The sequence below is a fragment of the Phytophthora ramorum genome (assembly GCF_020800215.1).
Source record: "Phytophthora ramorum isolate Pr-102 chromosome Unknown Phyram_PR-102_s0002, whole genome shotgun sequence".
Classification (NCBI taxonomy): domain Eukaryota; phylum Oomycota; class Peronosporomycetes; order Peronosporales; family Peronosporaceae; genus Phytophthora; species Phytophthora ramorum.
In genome coordinates this window covers 3,530,364-3,548,332 of record NW_027150648.1, presented here as the reverse complement: position 1 = coordinate 3,548,332, position 17,969 = coordinate 3,530,364, and the positions used below count along the sequence as shown (strand labels likewise).

General features: G+C 53.5%; 8 protein-coding genes across 8 annotated transcripts; 5 read left to right on the top strand and 3 right to left on the bottom strand.

Moving 5' to 3' along the window:
* Positions 1 to 191: 191 nt before the first annotated feature.
* KRP23_2558 (NudC domain-containing protein 2) lies at positions 192 to 952 on the top strand (the record flags this gene model as incomplete). The annotated part of the gene is made up of 5 exons (XM_067887309.1): positions 192 to 231; positions 290 to 441; positions 516 to 564; positions 647 to 726; positions 803 to 952. The coding sequence occupies 5 exons, from the start codon at positions 192 to 194 to the stop codon at positions 950 to 952; spliced, it is 471 nt and encodes a 156-aa protein (XP_067749908.1).
* Positions 953 to 1,138: 186 nt separating this feature from the next.
* KRP23_2557 (putative tubulin polyglutamylase TTLL9) lies at positions 1,139 to 3,061 on the top strand (the record flags this gene model as incomplete). Its single annotated transcript, XM_067887308.1, has 8 exons — positions 1,139 to 1,543; positions 1,619 to 1,686; positions 1,752 to 1,901; positions 1,984 to 2,317; positions 2,383 to 2,501; positions 2,573 to 2,684; positions 2,752 to 2,834; positions 2,902 to 3,061. 8 exons carry the CDS (start codon positions 1,139 to 1,141, stop codon positions 3,059 to 3,061), a joined length of 1,431 nt encoding a protein of 476 aa, XP_067749907.1.
* A 396-nt stretch (positions 3,062 to 3,457) lies between these two features.
* On the bottom strand, positions 3,458 to 4,730 carry KRP23_2556 (uncharacterized protein; the record flags this gene model as incomplete). Its single annotated transcript, XM_067887307.1, has 2 exons — positions 3,458 to 4,099; positions 4,173 to 4,730. 2 exons carry the CDS (start codon positions 4,728 to 4,730, stop codon positions 3,458 to 3,460), a joined length of 1,200 nt encoding a protein of 399 aa, XP_067749906.1.
* A 1,116-nt stretch (positions 4,731 to 5,846) lies between these two features.
* KRP23_2555 (uncharacterized protein) lies at positions 5,847 to 6,575 on the top strand (the record flags this gene model as incomplete). Its single annotated transcript, XM_067887306.1, has 1 exon — positions 5,847 to 6,575. One exon carries the CDS (start codon positions 5,847 to 5,849, stop codon positions 6,573 to 6,575), a length of 729 nt encoding a protein of 242 aa, XP_067749905.1.
* Positions 6,576 to 6,949: 374 nt separating this feature from the next.
* Positions 6,950 to 8,599, top strand: KRP23_2554 (R3H domain-containing protein 1; the record flags this gene model as incomplete). The annotated part of the gene is made up of 1 exon (XM_067887305.1): positions 6,950 to 8,599. One exon carries the CDS (start codon positions 6,950 to 6,952, stop codon positions 8,597 to 8,599), a length of 1,650 nt encoding a protein of 549 aa, XP_067749904.1.
* A 268-nt stretch (positions 8,600 to 8,867) lies between these two features.
* Positions 8,868 to 10,751, bottom strand: KRP23_2553 (uncharacterized protein; the record flags this gene model as incomplete). The annotated part of the gene is made up of 8 exons (XM_067887304.1): positions 8,868 to 8,938; positions 9,018 to 9,069; positions 9,132 to 9,213; positions 9,296 to 9,684; positions 9,756 to 9,898; positions 9,961 to 10,062; positions 10,134 to 10,413; positions 10,515 to 10,751. 8 exons carry the CDS (start codon positions 10,749 to 10,751, stop codon positions 8,868 to 8,870), a joined length of 1,356 nt encoding a protein of 451 aa, XP_067749903.1.
* Positions 10,752 to 10,874: 123 nt separating this feature from the next.
* Positions 10,875 to 12,299, top strand: KRP23_2552 (uncharacterized protein; the record flags this gene model as incomplete). Its single annotated transcript, XM_067887303.1, has 4 exons — positions 10,875 to 11,214; positions 11,296 to 11,361; positions 11,429 to 11,832; positions 11,895 to 12,299. 4 exons carry the CDS (start codon positions 10,875 to 10,877, stop codon positions 12,297 to 12,299), a joined length of 1,215 nt encoding a protein of 404 aa, XP_067749902.1.
* Positions 12,300 to 12,452: 153 nt separating this feature from the next.
* Positions 12,453 to 17,561, bottom strand: KRP23_2551 (F-box/WD repeat-containing protein lin-23; the record flags this gene model as incomplete). Its single annotated transcript, XM_067887302.1, has 5 exons — positions 12,453 to 15,836; positions 15,909 to 16,081; positions 16,149 to 16,644; positions 16,717 to 17,257; positions 17,320 to 17,561. 5 exons carry the CDS (start codon positions 17,559 to 17,561, stop codon positions 12,453 to 12,455), a joined length of 4,836 nt encoding a protein of 1,611 aa, XP_067749901.1.
* Between the last annotated feature and the right edge of the window lie 408 nt (positions 17,562 to 17,969).

Here is a 17,969-nt window from a genome sequence, read left to right as displayed (position 1 = left end):
TATTGACAGTCGCTGCATTATGTAACAAACTGTTGGAGCCTCCGCGTGCACGTACGTCGTCAACGTTGCAGGCGAGAGAGGCAACAGCCAAGAAACACTTTTCCTTTGACTTGAACTTGTACGGAGTGTCGCACGAAGGTAGCGCAATTTCATGCGGCCTCTTCGCAATCTACAGATCCCAATTGAGGACCATGGCGAGCGCCAGCCAGCGCCGCGTATTCAAGCACGACGGTGCGTGCTTGCCGCCCCACTACACCTCTTCTCTTTGCTAACTGTTGCCCAACCGCAGACCGCGTCGTCTACGAGTGGGAGCAGTCCATGGAGGAGGTGAACATCTTCATCAAGCCTCCTCCCGGCGTCACCGCCCAGCAAATTCAGTGCGACATCACCGCCAACCACGTGACGCTGGGGCTACGCGGAGTCGCGGACAAGTTCCTCAATGTAGGACCATTTTACTACATGCAACTGAGTTTACCGTGATTTGTGACGTGTAAACTACTCTTGTCCTTTTACAGCATGATCTCCAAAGCTCTGTGGTAATCTCGGAGAGCTACTGGATGCTTGGTGAGGTCTTGTTGGTCTAGAGTCTTTCCCATACATGGTAAGGATGAAGATAATTGACATGGTGATTTGGTTTATGTTGTAGATTCGGGGGAGCTGAACATTAACCTGCAGAAAATGAAAAAGGGGTTCATCTGGCCAAGCGTCTTCGTTGGCCATGGAGAGGTTCGTGGGTCTTGCTGCGAGCTGTGGGGGGCTGGGATGTTGCTGATAACAAATAATGTGATTTTGTATTGTGTAGTTGGATCCAATGCAGCAGGAAGCTACCAAGCAGCAGATGATGCTGGAGAGGTTCCAGGAGGAGAATCCAGGCTTTGATTTCTCAAACGCCGAGTTCAATGGTGGTGCTCCCGACCCGCGCACTTTTATGGGTGGTGTCAAGTACGCATGAATCGCGAAGTTAACGTGTTGTTGATCCATGACTTACCAGAAAGGTATCGGATAAGCGACACGTTTTCAATATATATAAACGCTTTCTCAACAGGCAAAGGCGGAAAACCGCCCCTGCGCGGCGCTTCGACTCTTTGGTATCTCTGGACCAGGAAGAACAACAGTATTCTCTAGGTTGATCACACTCATGCCGGTTGCAGACAAGAAACCCGATGGGAATCCTTCCAGCGCCGGTGGGGGTGCACCGAGAGCTGCACGACAAATTCGCAGCAGCAGTGAGCCAAGTAGCTCGACCCAATCCCGTCAGAGTGGATCTGGCGTCTCCGCTGGCAGTGGAGCAAGCGGCTCAAAAGGAAAAGGCGCCCCTATCAGTGGTGGTGCAACAAGCAGCGGCGGTGGTACCAGTGTGATGCGCTTCAAGACCACGTTTCGCAACACTATCTACGACACCCTGCTGCGTCGAGGCTGGAAAGAAACATTGGAGAATGACTGGGATTTCTACTGGGCTGACCGCGAGTACATCTATGATCTACTCGACACCGTTCACCTCGAGAATGGGCAGCGAGTAAATCATTATCGGAATGGACGGGAGGTAGTATCACTTTCCCCATTTGTTTTTGAAACATGAGCCTAACGAATGGGGCATACTCGTACTTTGCTGTTCCAGCTATGCCGAAAAGACTTGCTCATCAAGAATCTCAAGCGCGCGAAGCGGCAAATGGACAAGAAAGCGAGGTATATAGTTGCCATCAAATGTCCTTGGTGACTATGTATGACATACGCGAGTGGCTGTGTCGTAGATCGGAAGATGCCGTAACGAGTGAACTCGACAGTATCCTGGGTTCGTATGATTTCTTTCCGGTCACGTACATTCTTCCGGGTGAATACGCCATCTTTGTGGAAGAGTTCAAGCGCAACCAGGGCGTCTGGATCATGAAGCCTATCGGCAAGTACGTACACTGTTCATTTGTGTTGCTTTACGCTGCATGATATTATGCTTACGATTGGATCTCTTGTTACAATCTACTGTAGAGCGCAGGGCAAAGGTATATTCCTATTCACGAAGCTGAGTCAGATAAGCGATTGGCGAACAGACTTTCGCTGGAGACCCGAAAACCAACAAGTTGAGACGTACGTCGTACAGCGCTACATTTCCAACCCGTATCTCGTTGGTGGCAAGAAATTCGATCTGCGTCTCTATGCTCTCGTGCCAACTTTCTTCCCTCTCGAGATCTACCTGTTTCGTGGCGGCTTCGCGCGCTTTACCAATTCGCGCTACTCGAACAACCATAGCGACATCGCCAACTCCTTCATCCACCTCACCAACGTTGCAGTCCAGAAGACGTCCGAGAACTACAACAAGAAGGTATGCCCACCTCTGACGAAATATCTATGCTTATTTACCGTTGACGCGTATGGTATGACTGGTAGCATGGCGGGAAATGGGATCTGCGCAACTTGAAGCTTTACATGATGTCGAAACACGGTCCTGAGCGCATTAACAAGCTATTCTACGACATTCAGCTTGTGATCATCAAGTCTTTGCTGAGGTATGGATTGAACTACGGCATCGTTTAGCAGTCACAGGATTCGTGCTGAAGTGCGTGACTTTTTTAACCAGTGTGGAGAAGATCATCATGAACGATAAACACTGCTTCGAACTGTACGGCTACGATGTCATGATTGACGAAAACCTCAAGCCCTGGCTTCTGGAGGTTAACGCTTCGCCATCCGTACGTGTCAACGTAGTTATCTCCTCCTGTCTTCGTCACAACTCTAACTATACTCTGGTGCGAGCAGCTTTCAGCCAACACATCATCGGATTATCAACTCAAGTGCGGCATGCTGAACGACATGCTGGACATCATCGACCTTGAGAATAAGTACGTCACATGTTTAGGCCACCATAGCGCTGTAATGACCTAATTAATTGCCTCTTTGTCCGTGTAGAAAGCAAGAAGGGGTCGTGCGTGAACATGTCGGCGGCTTTGATCTCGTGTATCGCGACGGTAATGTCGTGAAGAGGAGCGAAAGCTGCATGTACACGACTTTCCTCGGGGCAGACTGGCAGCGGACACCTGCGACGAAAGCGAGTAGTGCGCAGTCCTGAATTGCAGAATGCGACAACACTACGCTAATGCTGCAGCATGGCAAAAGGCAAGAATACACGGTCGTGTGGCTCTCCCAATGGAACAAAGCGGCATGTATTGGCATCGCCATTTGTCTGTACCTCGTTGGCTGGATCAGTTAAGGGGTTGTGTTGAATTCGTTTGGTCTGGTTGGCGGTGCGCTCAATTCAGTTCAGCTCACTATCAGAGCGGTTAGATAGCTTGGCTGCATATTTGAGCTGGTGGTGTCTGCGGGGGACTTACTCGTTGGATATACTCACAATAACAAACTAAAAGGGGAGGGGAAGGAGGAGGAGAACGGAATAGGGCCTCGATGTGCACCCTTGTGATCTCTCCGTCACTCGCCATCAAAAATGAACTCCAAGGCCGGCACGGACTTAGATGCCAGCAGAGTTCGGCTCCTCGTCGTGGTGCTGGTGCGCCACCACGATGCGTTCTCCGAATCGTCGCTGTGCCATGGCTTTCAGTCTGTCTCGGACATTTGCAGCGGTGACAGCAATTCTCCGGCTTCGGTGGAGGTCGGACTCGTGGACAAACACCACATCAGATTTACCCGTGGGCTGCACGTCGTGCAGGCGCACCGTATAGATCGCATCCGCTGGTCGCAGTCCGATGACGACTCCCGGACCGAATTTGGTCTGCACGTCGGTGCCTTCAAGCGCCTTGGGGTAGAAATCAATCATGTCAGCGTTAAGGTAGGCAACCGCACCCCAGAGGAGCTGAATCTGCGCACCACCGCGCTGCGGGTCCACCGAGAGGATGTGGCCGGCGCCAAACTTGGTGATCACAGGCTGTCCTTGGTGGTATTTGCTCGCCACGAACGTGTACGAGGTCGTGGCGATGCTCTTCAGCAGCGTCAGCCCCGCGGGGGCGGCGCTTGCGCTGGAAAGTCTGGAGCGGGTGCGTCTCGAGTCCCAGTCAGCCGCGCTGCCTTCCGACAAGCCACGCGGACGCCGCTGCGGCTCGAAGGTGCGTCCGATCTTGCTGCTGTCGTCCACGCGGACATCTGACGGCCGCAGCTGCAGCTCGTACTCCCCGAGGCCGCCACCTGCTCCTAGTCGCAGCGTATACAGCTGCTCCCGAGTATTGTACCTCAGCACCCGCCCCGATCCGGACGGGGTGCGCTACCCGCTCGCCGACCAGCGCAGGCACGACCTGCACCTCGTCCATCTCTCGAGCATTGAGGAAGAGCAGCCCGGACGCCTGCAGCTCAATGGCCGCGACGCCGTCCTCGGCTCGCACTGCTACAATTCTGCCGAGACCGAAGCGCGTCGCCACACGCGCGCCCGCCGTCTTGGCGTCGACGTCCGACACGATGTCGACGCTGCGGGAGTGCGGCTTGGGCTTGACGAGGAAGAGCTTGGACGACGTGTTACGCGCGAATGAGTAGACGGCTTTGAGGCCGGTCTCGGCGTCCCCCTCGCTCTCGGGCTGCGTGTCGAGGCGGGCCTTGCGCGGTCCCGAGGGGCACGACTGCTGTCTGCGCAGGTTCAGGTAGGGCGCGCCCGACTGGCTGGACTCGGCGCTCTCGGTCTCGGACACGTCGTCACTCGAGTCGTCGAGCTCCGACGTGGCCGTGGGCGCGCGTCGCGGCTTGCTCTTGCGACCGGCCATGGAGGCGTTGAACATGTCGGACAGAGACGCCAGCATGGCTACTACAGATCACTACGGGGGGAAGCTCCTGTTTACTTGCTGCTGGCCGCGCGCAATGACGAAGTGATGCGAGCGGAAGATGGAGAAGGCTCTGCGCGATAGAGCTTGAGTGGCTGGTCTGCCGCAGGTGGGAACAAGGCGAGAAAAACGGGCGGTTCTTCGGTGCGAAACTGCGTTTGGCTCGGGCAAATGGCTGCGGAGAGCGCTCGCGATGGTGAGAAGTCAACTCGGGCCAGCGTTACTTCGCATTGGGCGGGCACTCGAGCCTCGAGTCGAGGGGCCAGCACGCGCGTGGCAAGACGGTGGCGCTCGCAGCATGCACGAGCCCGAGCCAATTTTTCAGCACTACACTTCATGCCAGAGCTTGAGAAGGCCGTTACTCGATAACGCTACGTTGGCTGCGGCCGCGACGATTCGCGCGGCGTCATACAAACGCACATACCAACACTGATTCACGAAATGACCCACTCAACTGCCAGGCATCTTCAATTGCTGTTGCAGCCCATGCTTGAGTGGAGAGCTCGCCTTTCGCTTGGAAGACTGCGGGCCGTCAGGCTATCGCCACCACCATGGCTGCTTCTGGGCAGGGCCCGCCTGGCCGACGCCAGCCTGCGTTATGCACGTCGGGTTCACATGCGCAAGCGACTAAAGAACGCCGCCGCGATCGATGGCGACAGCCTTTCGTCTGTCGCCACTGACTCACGCGCTGCAAGCTGCAACGCCCCAACTCTTCATGGCTTGAGCACGGCAACCACGCGCCGCGAAAGTAAAGCACGCCAGTCTAGCGACGCGGCGATAGTGCATTTTCGTCAGGTTCGCACGCACTTAACCGTAACGCACTTATCCGACATAATAAGGTACTTCTACAAAGCGCGATTGGATTCGCCAAAATTAGAGCCAATCACATCACGTCGCCTTTCTACGCGCTTTTGGACCATCATTCACATCATTCTTCTCTCTACAAGAGACCTCTGTTCCTTACAGCGAGTGGTATAATAGCACACGGACCCCACACATCACGGCTCAATTCTTACCCACCCGCGTTTATTACGTCCACGCTACGTTGAAGCCTTCCGGCCCGGTCCGTTTACTATATTCAGGTAGTCGTCGACAATGAGCCACCGCTGCGGCAGTGCGTGGGGGGCAGCAGGTCCGAGCGCCGCCGCCGTGGCGCCCGCGACGTCCGTCAAACTGCACGACGTCATGGACGAGGAGCTGGCGGTCAAGCTGCAGCGCGAGGAGCAAGAGCAGTGGGAGCGCGAGATGGAAGGCCGTTTCGGCGGTGAGGATCGACAGACTGGCTGGTGCTTCGTGGAGGTGCCGAGCTCCAGCTCGGGCCACGGCGTCATGAGCGTCATCCAGCAGGAGGTGACGGTGGAGGACGCACACGAGGACGAGGCTGACCCGGACTACACCTTTGCATTGGAGCTGCAGGCCCAGGAGGCCGAGGAGTATGACCGCATGCGGCGTCAGGAGGCCTCGTCCATGGAGCGCATCCGTGTGATCCGCCAGGAGGACCCCAAGCGGGAGGAGGTGCGCCACACGCTGCAGCGCTACTACGACAGAGAAGCCCATCGGGAGTTTGATGCAAGTGACGCCGTGGAGGTGCATCATGGCGTTGAAGCACCGACTTCGCACTCGGTTGCTGCGAAGCCGACGCTGTCGGTGGAGCTGCCTCGTGTCCACGACGCGGAAGTCTACCGCGACGTCTATCTGGACGGTGCTGGGTGGCGAGTACCCAAGAAGCAGTTTAACGCTGCGTCGAAGCAGTCGGACAGGAAAACCCGCCACCGGTCCAAGAACGCGTCGAGTAGGAGTGACTCAGCCACGCAGCGCATCTGAACGCTCGCAAGCACGAGCTGTTGTTGTCCAGTGTCAACCCCGTGTTTCGTGCGAAGAAGCAGCCGACGAGAGCAGCCGCCATCTCGTCAACCACTCACAGGTAAAATTAGTCTATTAAGTAGCAGTACAAGCAAGCTCCGTCCGACAGTAACAACGTGGCCGTCCAAGTTGAACCGGACACTGACAAGCCTTGCCAAACCTGTCCAGTCGCATGCTGTATGCGACTAGACAGGGTTTCGAGTCCCACCAACGAGCTCCAGGAGCTCATTTCCCCCTTTGGGACCCGCCATCCGCCACGTCCGTTCTGGTTGCCTCTGTCCCCGTGACGACCTCCGCGGTTCCGACCTCCTCACTATCGTGTGGAGTCACTCGCGATGATCCGCACGTCCGCGTCTGGACGCAACGACCGCGACGCGTGGGAGAGCGCTGCCGCCTCGAGCCCCGCCCTGAACACGCCAATCTCGCTTGCTGCCAGACCAGCGACTGTCAGTGACATTGACGGCGCCACGCGCACCTTGCAGAGCCTTCGCATTCTGCAGCCACCGCCTGCAACAACTGACGATGGCGGCAACTACCCTCAGCAGCAGCAATTCAGTGTCAATGCTCCCGTCGGCACCGCGACTGCCAGCGCCCACGGACCATTGGACCCCGTGCTGGTTGCCGGACTGGAGAACGCCCGCGAGCGCTTGACTCTGCTCAAGTTCGAAGACCAGATCGTGCGCTTCCTCAAGAACGCGAGGGAGCCGCACCTCAACTTTCCCCCGCTGTCGTCGTACCACCGACTCATTGTTCACCGGTTGGCGCAGCGTTGCGGCCTCGAGCACCAGACGGCGGAATACAATCCGTACGAGAACAGCTCGGCGCGGGTGGTCACGCTATTCAAGACGCCGCAGTCGGCGGTGCCTCGCGTCCTGCTCATTGACTTGTCGCCCGATCGCCAGACGCCGACGGTGACGCCTGCATCTGCGCCGAGAATCATGATGCGGAAGCGCAGTGCGCCCCGACCTGGCGCTAATGGGCGTGGTAATGGTGCGGATAAAGCCATGCCCACATTGCAGGACCGCGAGCGGGCGTACGCTGAAGCACGAGCAAGAATTTTTGGAGAAGAGACTGCAAATTCAGCAGCAGAATCGGTGGCGTCGTCTCCGTCGTCGACGACTTCTTTGGCGCATGAAGGAAGTGGGAGTGGAGCTAGCACTGGTAATAACAGTGGCAGACATGGGAGCCGACAAGCATCAGGTCCGGACGGCAGTAGAGGCTTTGGCCGAGGTCGAGGCGCTCCATCTTCTGGCGGAAATGGCAGTGGGCCTCAATCGAGAGATTCCCGCTCGCCTAAGGAACGGTCGAGCGGCAATGACGGAGCTAGCAGTAACGAGTACTCACGGTCGTCTCATCCAAGTGCAACGAACGCAGCGAACTGGAAAGAGAGCAAAGTGTTGTGGCGCAACCGTGAGCAAGAGCTGAATGACCCGGATTTCACGCGCAATCATGACGTTTTCCGCCCTCGTTCCAGTGGTGGCGCTTCTAGTGGGAGCGGCAGTGGTGGCGAGTCACCATACCATGGCAATCGCTTTAGTGGCGGCGGTGGCGCCCAGATGGGACGCTTTGGACACGAGTACCAATCCCATCAGTACGATCGATCCTACGATAGGTCATATGGAGGGTATCAGCATCAACAGACTGGCAGCGCACCACCGCCGCCACCACCGCCACCTATGTCCATGGGCTCGGCGGGTCGCAGCCGTTATCACGTTGGCGGATCCGATTTCAACAATAGAGTAGACATTAGCCCGTACCAGAGGTCCCCGCATCAGCAACCCCACCAGCAACAGCAATTCCAGCATCACCAGTTGAACCCGCCGCCGTCCGTGATCATGGGACGCGGTGGGTACGGGTACCCTTCGCCTCAAGGCCGCCCTTCGGTGCGGCAGGGGAACTGGGTGCCGCCGCATGCTACCACTCGCGGAGTCGGCAACGGCAGTAGTGGGTTCATCGAGGATGACTTCCCACCGCTCGGCAAGTAGCACGCCTATCAACAATCAATCCAACACAAATACATCACTACTCCCGTCCTAGGCTCACCGATTACTTGAAAGTAGCAGCAAAGAATTTGGCATTCACCAGTGGATGTCAAAACCATGGATGGGAAGTCGCGTTAACATCGACTACGGTACATGCCAATAAATAACGGGGTGCGAGCTCCACTCGGCGCAATGAATGCCCTGACAGCGTCGCAGGACACTAAGTCGAAGTGCACATGGACAAACTGCGCACGTGGGCCTCGACACTGGTCTATCGTTGCTTGACATCGATATCGTCAGCTAGAGGTCTGCCGTTGCCGCCACCACCACCGAGACGCAAGGCTGCATAAACGAGAGCACAGATTGGATTGAGGTTACCACGGCAACGATTCCACTCCATGCCCCAAAGTATTAATCCTACCTTGTCGCCGCTGGAGTTTCTTCTCACGAAGCTTCTTTTTTCGAGCAAGCTCCTACACCACAGAAATGAAATCGTCAGCTGCACCAATGAATGCTATGCAGGTAGCAAACATACCTTCTTTGTTTGCCACATGGTGAAGTATTTCTTTATGGTAGCATCGTCCTCCTCTTTCTTCTTGGAAAGCCAAGGCTTCGTCCTGCAATACCATGGACGGTAAACACCACACAGCACCAATGTCAGCTCATCTCACACACGCTAGTCCCAAGCAACATGCTTACTCGTCCATGATCTTGCGTAACTTGCGCTTTGATTCATTGGTCTGCTCGACGCAGGCGCGAAGTTGATGTTGCAGCGTACGGATCTCCTGTGACACCTCATCATCTCTCGGATTGGATAGGCTGAGCTTGATGACTTCTTTATCGCTCCCTTCAACCAGCCCGACGTCACGGAGGACGCGAGTGAGGCCTTCAGGTCTCCACGATTCCAGCTCGACTGAGTGTATTAAGGAACTCGTATGTGTTGTTTCTTGATTTTCAGTCGAACCACTGGTGTGCGTGTCTTCATCATCGGGCTGCGACGTATCTTGTGAAGACTGAGAAGTAGTCATTGCTTCGTCCTCTTTCAATGTGGAGGACGTCTCTACTGGGTACAGGGCAGCTACGAGCCTCTGGATCACCAACGACATTAGGAACGATATTGTTTATACGTTGAAACAAAAAATGGCATCACCAAACGCACCTCCTTGAAAAAATCATCCAGGTCCTGCGGGGCGGACTTGCTCAAGCTGAAATTATCCTGGCGTCGTTCGAAATCAAGGCCCGCTAAAACCTTGCCTTTTCCTTCGTCACTTGATTCCGCATCTTCAGAAAATGCATTAGGATCTACAGAGCGCAAAAGTCATCAGTGATTCCCTTTCGTCCAATTCGATCGATGTCTTTTTTACCTTCGAGCAGCAACGCCTGCTCCATATCTTCCGGCGTGGTCGTCTTGAAGAACGAGTACGCATACAAATATTTCCACAACCCCGTTGTCGTGCACGGTGTATCTACACCAAGCGCACCAGCGTCAGTCAGCACATTCCTCTCCACTTCAACCCTCTCACAACAAATAACCCACCCGAGTTAAGGTCATCCTCCACCATGGCAGGCGTCGGAGGCTCCGATTCGCTCTTGATAATGCCATTGAACTTGCCCGCGACTGCAGCCGCTCCAGTTGCAAAATGCCTCCGACCGTCGGCTGTAGCGGCAGTTGGCGCCACGACATCCGGACTCTCCTCCACGTACATGACCAAATGAGGCGGGAACATGCTGGAGGTCTTGCCGTCCAAGAAGTCCGTGATGGCTAGCAACTGACTGTCCAACTGCGCCAACTGCTTGTCCACATTCGCGCGTCCTCGCTGCAGCAGTAAACAAGTCAGTAAAACCACATCAGCCAATTCCATTGAAGAAGCCGACTTTGCAGCAGCGCAGCACGTGGAAAACCATGGCAAACACGCACTTTGAGCTCCTGGACGACCTTGACGAGCGAGTGCTTGCCAGTCGACACGAGTCCGGCGTCCGTGCTGCAGGCCTGCTTGGTGACCGGGAACTGCTCGTGCTGCATCCACGGCACGTGCAGCGGCGCGATCTCCCGCCGCGTGGCAGTGGGTCTGTTCATGCCCGACGTCGACTGCAAGTGTGTCGCCTTGTGCGCATACAGGCCGGTCTCCGCAAGAAGCGTGTACCGTACAGGCATACTATAAGTACGATTGAGTTGATGTGCACCACGTAACTTTAATTGAACGGTGGAGAGTACCGTGGGGAGTACAGTACCGTTCGCGCCTCGGAAACTGAGCAGCTACTCATCTGTGAGCAAAGGATGGCGCGCGGCAAGGCGGACCGGGCGCTCACAGTGGGCAAGAAGCTCGAGATCATCGAGGAGGTGGATCGCACGGGCATGATCGCGGCCACGGCGCAGAAGTACGGCGTCAAGACGGGCCAAATCCGCGACTGGAAGAAGAACGTGGAGCGACTACGCGCTACGGACCCGTCGCGCCTCGTGTGCGCCAGCACCATCCAACGCGGGCACTTGGTGTTCAACGAGACGTACGCACAGTACTGGGTGGGCTACAACAAGTTCTGCAGCAGCCACACTAACTACGACACGCTCAAGGATGCGCTGCGGGTCACACACAAGGACGTGCTCCGTGAAGGCGTCAGTACGTGTAGCCATCTCTAACTTTTTTTCTTCTGTTGTCCGTGAGGCTCACGAGGCGATATATACTGGTTGTTATATGTAGATGGGTTCAACTACCCGGCAACGGTGGATCCGACGGCGACGCACGCGCTGGAGTGTCCGGATAGCAGTATGTGGCGGTCGATAGAGTTGAGTGGCAGAAGTGCTGATAGTTTCCTTGTTGGTGGTGTTGGTAGATGGATTTTATCACACGGAAGATACCAAGACGATGTACGTGAAGGACATGACCATGCTGCGGGACCAGTTGCGGGAGTTCTTCGATCAGAACCCGTTCCCCACTAAGTATCTGTACTTCGTCACGAGAATCGACTTCGTCAAACCGGAGTCTTCTGAGACGGACGAGGAGCAGGACGCGTCCAAGACGGATAGAGATCCGGATAAGTCGGTCGGTATCGAGGACGTCATTTCGTTCTACGTTGCCATCTGTGGCAACGGATCGGTGATGGTCCCCATGTCGATATTTCCTCCGGTTGAGGAGTGGCACTGGGAACGCAAGAAAAGCGTCAAGCTTCGCCATGCTCACAGTATGCACCGGGACAAAATGAATGACCCGAACGAGGCGCTGCAGTTTTTCTCGGTGGTACGTAAGGTGCTAGTGAGCTAGTGCTGCTTGATGCAGGATCTCACGTTTAAATTGTACAGACGTGGAAGAAGTTTTACGAGGAGGAGGCCAAGTACAGCGACAAATTCGCGTTCATGCTGGACTACAATATTGATGAGTTCAAGGCTCCCGAGTTCCTGGACGGTCTGAAGCAGCTGGAGGGATACAACAAGTACTGGACGACGTTTTACTCCATGCGCAACCCGCTGCATCTCTCGCGTTTCGACGTAACGCTCTCGACCTTTGTGATCGAGGAATGGCGCGCAATCCTGCGGATGAAGAAGTCCAGCCAGCCCAATGACTACCGCAAGTGCGTCGCCTTTTGGTTCTACTCCGCCTGGGAGTTCTTCGCGGGAGATCATGCTCGCGCAGCATTCCGAAGTGGCAACATGTATCTCGAGGACAAGACGGCATGGGGCGTAGAGACCGACGCCAACGTGGTGTAGATAGGGTGGGGGCCTTATCCGTTCTCGTGTTGTATTCCTTTGCTCCACATCTGCATTTTGAAATAGCATTTGCTGCACCAGCGTTCGTCGGAGACAATATACTTGGTACCGGTATTTCTCAAAGCTTGACGTGCGCTATGACTCACTTCGATGTCATTCCTTTTCTTTTTCTTCCTCCTCCTCCTCCTCCTCCTCGGATTTTTCTTCATCACCCTCATTAGAGTCCATGGCCATGTCGGAATCGGAACCCAGTTCTTCCTCCTCTTTAGCAATAGCTTCGACAGCTTTCCTTTTGGCATCCTTGCTTTCTTCGTCCTCCAAAGCAGGAAAGTATTCTTTTGCGAGCATTGCAAGGCGCTGAGCGGCCCATTGCGACTCCACATCTTTGCTCTTCGTCTTGTTCGTGGTAACGAAATCCAAGTTTTCGTATGATAGCTTGCCAAATTGCACCGAGCTAGCGAGGTCAAGCGTCTTCAGTTCATCAGAAGCGCTGGCGTTGGTATCGACTGCGACTATCAGCTTTTGACCGAGATACGTCTTAGTTGAGTCAGGGATGGAGTTCCACTGAAGAATCTTCTGGATACTGGTGCGATACATGAGGGACAGCGATCGCAGAGTCTCACCCGCGCCAAGGATATGGTACTTTTTGCCGTCGCCTCCGATGCCATCTCGTGTTTGCCAGAACCACAGACGCAGTTTGGCATCAGCTGACATGCTCATTAACCGCGTGCGATCAAACTGCAGGTCCAAAACACTGTCCTGATGGCCATGCAAGGTCTGGATGAGATTTCCTGTGGCAAAATCGATCACACAAATCTGACCGTTGGTCGCCCCGCTGACAATACGTGTAGCATCAAACTGAAGGCACGTTACTGCTACATCTCGATATACATCGCAGATCCGAAGAAGCTTTCTGTCAGCGTCCAGGTTCCAGATTACAATTCGCCCCGCGCTGTCTCCACTAACAATTTCATTTGCTACTCGCTTGATGCAGGTGATGGGGACAAGATGCCCGTTGAAGTACTCGTCACCACGGCGCTCCGCTTCAAGACACCATACTAGCTTTACTTGGCGCCGTGGGGTGAACGGTGAGGCCTCACCAAGCTCCCAAACTTTGATCTTTTTATCAGCAGCTCCCGTCGTGAGCATGGAATTGGAGCTCTGTAGTACCAACGTTGTCACGGTGCGATCGTGGGCTGAGATGATGTGAGCGATCGTCGCCAGTGTCCCCACGTCAAATACAAATACATCGCAGTCAGAGCAGCTGCAAGCAAACCACTGCGTGTCGGCTACGACGCTAACGACGGCGGCATCAAAATCTGTGAGAATTCGCGTTAGATAACACGAAAACCCACCTATCATCTCATTCTTCACGTCCCAAACACCTAACGAAGCGTCTACGGACCCTGTGTAAATACGATGCCCAACATAGTAGACGCAGAGGATTTGAGCTTGATGTCCTGTAGCTTCACCAAGATGGTTCTTGTGTGGATCACCTACGGCCTGCGCTAAGCAGGCCCCAGACAGAAAGTCGAACAAGAAGCCATTCATCCCTGCAGACCCGAAACATGTTGTGATTCCGTGACTCGCAGTTCCCACCACGTTCTTCAGTGCTTCGTTTGTTGCATTGAAGTGGAAACAGCGTATTCTCTCCTTGGACAGAACTTTGCGCATAAGTGCCCCTGTCTCCACTGCCAATTCCTCTTCGAGGCCTATGATCTCATCGTCGGCATTGCTAATGCGAATTTTCGCGTTGGTGATCTCTTTCCTTATCTGATCCTCACCAACCTTCACGCTGCCCATGAGTTTAGCAAGCTTCTTCTTGAAATCCTCTAGATCATAGCGTGCGTTTGAACCATTAATGATATTTGAGTCAACTTGAGAAGAATCGCTGGCCAGTGCTCGTTTTAGGTCATCTTCACCTTGTGTCAGCAGAGCTTGTTTCTCTGCGAGTAGTTTCTCTAAACTTGCCGCAAGTTTGATCTCTTCACGAATGTCCAGTTTGCGTTGAATACGTTCTCGTCTTAGTCGAGGGACAATTGGACCGACTCGTTCCAGGGTAATTTGGCAAGAGGATTCAGCACCGGCTCCAACCAATCGCTGTTGAAGTTTATTGATCTGCTGGGCGGCAGATGATAGTTTTTTCGTCAAAACAAATTCGATCTCGTCTGCGTGATTCTTGTTGTTTTCGATCATTTCTCTGTCTTCGAGTCTTTCGTACACATGTTGTAGTCCACGATAGCATGATAACTCGCCTTGCACATCCCTGACAGCTTCAAATAGCAGCAGCGCACGCTCATAACTTTCAATACTCATTCGAAGAGATCGCAGCGCATGCTGTGTATCTGCGATACGGAGAATCGCAGATCCTTCTTCGTAGCGCAACCCTGCTCGGTTTGCCATAATGGAAGCACGATTAAATATTGTTAATGCGTGCTCGTAATTTTTGAGGCAAAATGTAGCTTCGCCAATTTTTAACTGCAGCTTCACTCGCTGCTCCTCGCTCATTTGCTGCATCCATTGCTCGTTACAAAACACAACATTGTAGAGGCGAAGGGCTCCATCATAGTCTTGCAGATTCATCTTTGTGTCAGCTTCCACAAAAACCGGGAAGTACTTCTTGTCTCGATCCTGAACCTTTTCTCGGTCAAGGTTTCTCTCAGACGCTGAATTTCCAGACTTCGAGGCTTGCTGCTGTTCCGTTGTCCATCGAATATCTTGCAGAGAGGTTTCTGTTGATCGCAGCTGGTGAAGCAATTGATGAGCTTCAATCATCAGGTCGTCGCGACCCAACGCTGCATTCTGTAAACCGATACTACCAATTCCACAAGTCCCATCAACCCCGGCATTCGCGTGCATCAAGAATTTAGCAACCTCTCTCCATCGCTGAATGGCACTTTTAAGTCGATGGTTCACGAGGCGATCAATTGCAATGCGCATCTTTCGTCGTATTTCATACCCCCCTTCTCGGTTAGCGACAAAGGCTGCAAATGCACGATACAATAGCCCGCCGCGTAGCTTTGCCAGCGTGGCTGCTGTGCTAGTCGTCTCGACTGAATTTTCTGGTTTGCTTTCAAAAAACTCTAACGCTTTTTGCCTGTCATCCAATCTATTTAGCAGTGTGTCCCGTCGTTTGATGTCAGCACGTAGATAGTTCTCCACTTTCACGATCTCAGCTTTTGTGTCTAGGATGTAAAGTTGGTCAATCTCGATCTCGTCCTCCAGTGCTACTACAAGTTCTTTTGTGTAAAATCGCTGAAGGCCGTTTTCGAAAACGTCCGAGTCCATCTGCGGACCTTTAAACATTCTTGCACGCTCCAACTCGGCTTGCTTTCCTAAAATGCGCGTTTCTGAAGCTCGAATGAGCGCCACTAAATCAATTTGACGATCCTTGCACCACTGCACATTGTACTCGGCTTTCTTCAGGTCATTTCGAATATCTGCAATACGAAAGTGATATTGCCGTCGCCGCTCCACCACCTTTTCTTCGTCTAACAGGTCATCAAACTTCTTTCGGTCATTGGCTTGCTGAATGGGCTGTGGTTGTATATAATCCATATCTCTGCTGACCCCCAAACCTGGCCCTGTTCGGCGTATTATATCGTTTACCTTGGCTTCTAACTCAGGTTGCATAGCGATGATAAACCTCGATACCTGGTCAATGTAGTGATGTCTTTCATATCGCTGCATGAAGCCACTCAAAAACTGTGAGTCCACCGTGCGCGAGCGTGAATTTACTGCAGCTTGCAATTCATCGAGGAGCTTAAACTCGTTCCCTGGCGCTGCTCAACATACAACAATCAAATCTGTGAGCCTAATGAAGAAAGAATAAGTAGCATAATAGCCTACCTATCGTGAAAATAATCTTGATTGCATCGCAGTAGTCGCCTGGAATCCCGTCTGCATTCACAGCGCGAACTTGAAATTCGTGATGCTCCACCCCGCTCAACAAATTCGTAATTGTCAACGTTGTCCCCGTTGAATTCGTCCTTATCCAACGCGACTTGTACTCAATTTCTGATACGTCAAGCCAGGCTTTTCCCGTGTCGTCCACGCTATCCAGCTTAATGACGGCTTCAGAAAAAATGACTTCGTAGTCTTGGATCGGTTTGCCACCGTCGTCGAGAGGTTCCACCCACGTCAGTGTAATACTCGTTGCCGTGACAACTCCAACACACAAGAACAAAGGTGTTGTCGGAGATACTGCAGGCTCTGTTCGGACGATGTCCACTGTGTTGCTGGGCTCACTCTTCCCAACGACAGTAACTGCGCAGATAGAAAATTTACCATACTCTTGGTCTGCACTTAGGCTCGTCAACCGAAATTGATTACCCGGAACTGGCATCTGGAGACACCATCGCGATAACCGCAAAGGTGTCTGAGGATCATATTGCCGCAGTAGCTCATTATGCTTTACCTTCGAGTGGCAAATGGAGAAACTCAGTTCATAGTCAAAAATGGCGTTCGATCCCGTGAAGATAGGAGGGTCCCACAAAACCGTCATGGTGTTGTGCGAAATGCCCTTTGCATCCACACGAAGATTGCGAGGTGGCTGCGATATAAACCGCGTAACTAACAACGGTTCTGGAGCCGCCGACGCTCTCTGAATCACTGGAAACGACCTCGAGTTCCCATTCTGAAGTTCCAAACTGTCCGCAGCTTGATTCGCTGCAATAATCGGTGGCAACTTTGCAGGCGGTGTCCTGATGCAATTCTCTTCATGAGCGATCAGCATCCCTGGCAGATACGGCCGTTCACAATGATGGCATGCCTTGGTGTGCAGCTGCTGCTTCCTGATCTTTTCCTGGCGAAGTAACTTGGTTTTAGCAAACATTTTATCGTCGGACGAGTCATGCAGCATCTTGGCCATCCGCAACACTCGACGTTCAAGTTCGTCAAGTTCCTCCGTCTTCTGTCTAATCTGCAATTGAGTAGCTCCAATCCCTTTGCGTAATTGTCTGTCGCCAAATAAAAAACAAGTAAATACCTCACACATAACAGTAAGATGTGTATGTCTTACCTAACGTTGCTCTCCACGACGAATTGTTGGTCACAGTAGGTCAGCGCCGCGTTATGTTGCGACTGGATGTCGATCAGCTGCATGCGGATTTTGTGCGCCTCGTGCTTGGCGTAGAACAGCTGAGGCAGGCTCAGCGTCTGTGCCGGTGCGGAGCCCAGGATGCTGGCGCCAGTGTGTCGGCGGTTGGCCACACGGCGCTGGAGCTCCCGCGCGCGACTCTCAGCGTCACCGCCTTGCTCCATGGCTAGGAATATACTGCTGCAACCTTCGTGCGACACAACTTCAACTTCCATTGACCATCACTCTTGATGCAACTTGCAGTTGGTGGCAACGAGCTGTCTCTCAGCCGGAGGAAGTTTGACTGATTCAGCTTGTGATTGATGAAGGTTCTTGTTCCTTTGGTTGTTAAACTGACAGCTTTAACTGAAGGTAAATCCTCGTTTTGTTACACCTCGCGGGAATGCTGCTACTTGTGTGTTGGCCTCAACACAAAGGGCTGATGCAGGATGGTATGGCAGCGTTAACGATCTATCCATTTTGCTTTCGAGGCACGCTTCTTTATTCTGCACCTGTTTCCCCGAAACGATGAAACGAAACGCGATGGCGCTGACGAGTAGCTGATATATATAGCGGGCGAGTCGCGGGGGCTT